This window comes from Antrostomus carolinensis, unplaced genomic scaffold, assembly GCF_000700745.2.
Source record: "Antrostomus carolinensis isolate BGI_N321 unplaced genomic scaffold, ASM70074v2 scaffold25088, whole genome shotgun sequence".
Classification (NCBI taxonomy): domain Eukaryota; kingdom Metazoa; phylum Chordata; class Aves; order Caprimulgiformes; family Caprimulgidae; genus Antrostomus; species Antrostomus carolinensis.
Window position 1 is genome coordinate 2,991 of NW_010333996.1, and position 1,163 is coordinate 4,153.

The 1,163-nt window shown below is 61.3% G+C and overlaps 1 protein-coding gene across 1 annotated transcript in view; it reads right to left on the minus strand.

Annotated features, from left to right (window-relative positions):
- LOC104529697 (band 3 anion transport protein) overlaps positions 1-1,163 on the minus strand; it is a gene marked incomplete at both ends in the record, with an annotated part of 4,163 nt that overhangs the window by 2,563 nt on the left and 437 nt on the right. The window contains 2 exon segments of the mRNA XM_010174076.2: positions 210-404; positions 1,128-1,162. Coding sequence (XP_010172378.2) covers positions 210-404; positions 1,128-1,162 — 230 coding nt within the window.

The following is a 1,163-nucleotide window of genomic DNA, read 5'->3' on the forward strand; positions in this document are numbered from 1 at the left end:
GGTGTCACCTCCCTGCCCCAAAATGTCCCTGCAGAGAGAAGGACAAGGTGGGAAACACCTGGGAAGGGGGAGAAGACGCTGGGAGATGGGCTCCATCCCTCGCCTGCATCCCTGCCTGGCTCCCACCGTTTCTATGGAAACCTGAGTGATGACCAAAATCTGCAGCCCCCTCCTCCCCTTCCCCACCATGGGACCCTCGTGCCCCTCACCGTGACGAGCTTGGAGAAGGTCTCAAAGATGAAGATGAGAGAGATGAGGAAGGAGAAGATCTCCTGGGTGTAGCGGGACAGGTAGCGCACCAGGAAGCTGCCTTCACAGGCCACCACCACCAGCACCAGCAGGATCAGCCAGAAGCCGATCCAGACGCGGCCCACGATGTACTCTAGGCCATTGGAACTGCAGAACTGGGGAGCCAGAGGACACAGCCCCGTCAGCCCCCCGAGCCCCCGCCACGGGCACCCATGGTGGGCTGGACCCTGGGGTCCCACGGTGGCCCTGTGCCTCCTGCCCAAGGGTTGGGAGGTGCTGGGATGGGGATAGTGGTACCCTGGTGTGGTAGGACCCTTGTGGGATCACCTGCCTGGCAGCACCCCAATGGTGCACACCTGGCAGTGCCCACCTGGTGTCACCCACGTGGATGCACCTCACATCCATCACCCCTGTGCCATCACCTGGATGGCATCACCCGTGCAGCCTCATCCATGTACCATCACCCATGTGACACCCCATATGTGGCATCACCCCTGTGCCATCACTCAGATGGCTCTACCTGCATGATATCACCCCTGGGCCATCATCCATGTGCCATTGCTCATGTGACATCACCCACATGACCTCAACCACACAGCATCACCCATGTGACACCCCACAAGTGTCATCACCCACATGGCATCAACCACACAGCATGTGGCATCCCACTGGCACCATCCTGCATGTGGCATCACCCCTGTGCCACCCCCCATGTGCCATCACCCACATGACACCCCCCCTCACAACAGCACTCTCGTCCCATCACCCACATGGTAGCACCCTGTGCCTCTGCCAAGGCTGGTGGAGATGCTGCCAGCCCACTGTGGGGACCACCAGCTGTGAGTGGCGGGCACCCAGGGGTGCGGGGTGGCACCCACCGTGTAGAAGGCTTCCTCAAAGACGAGGAGGGGCCC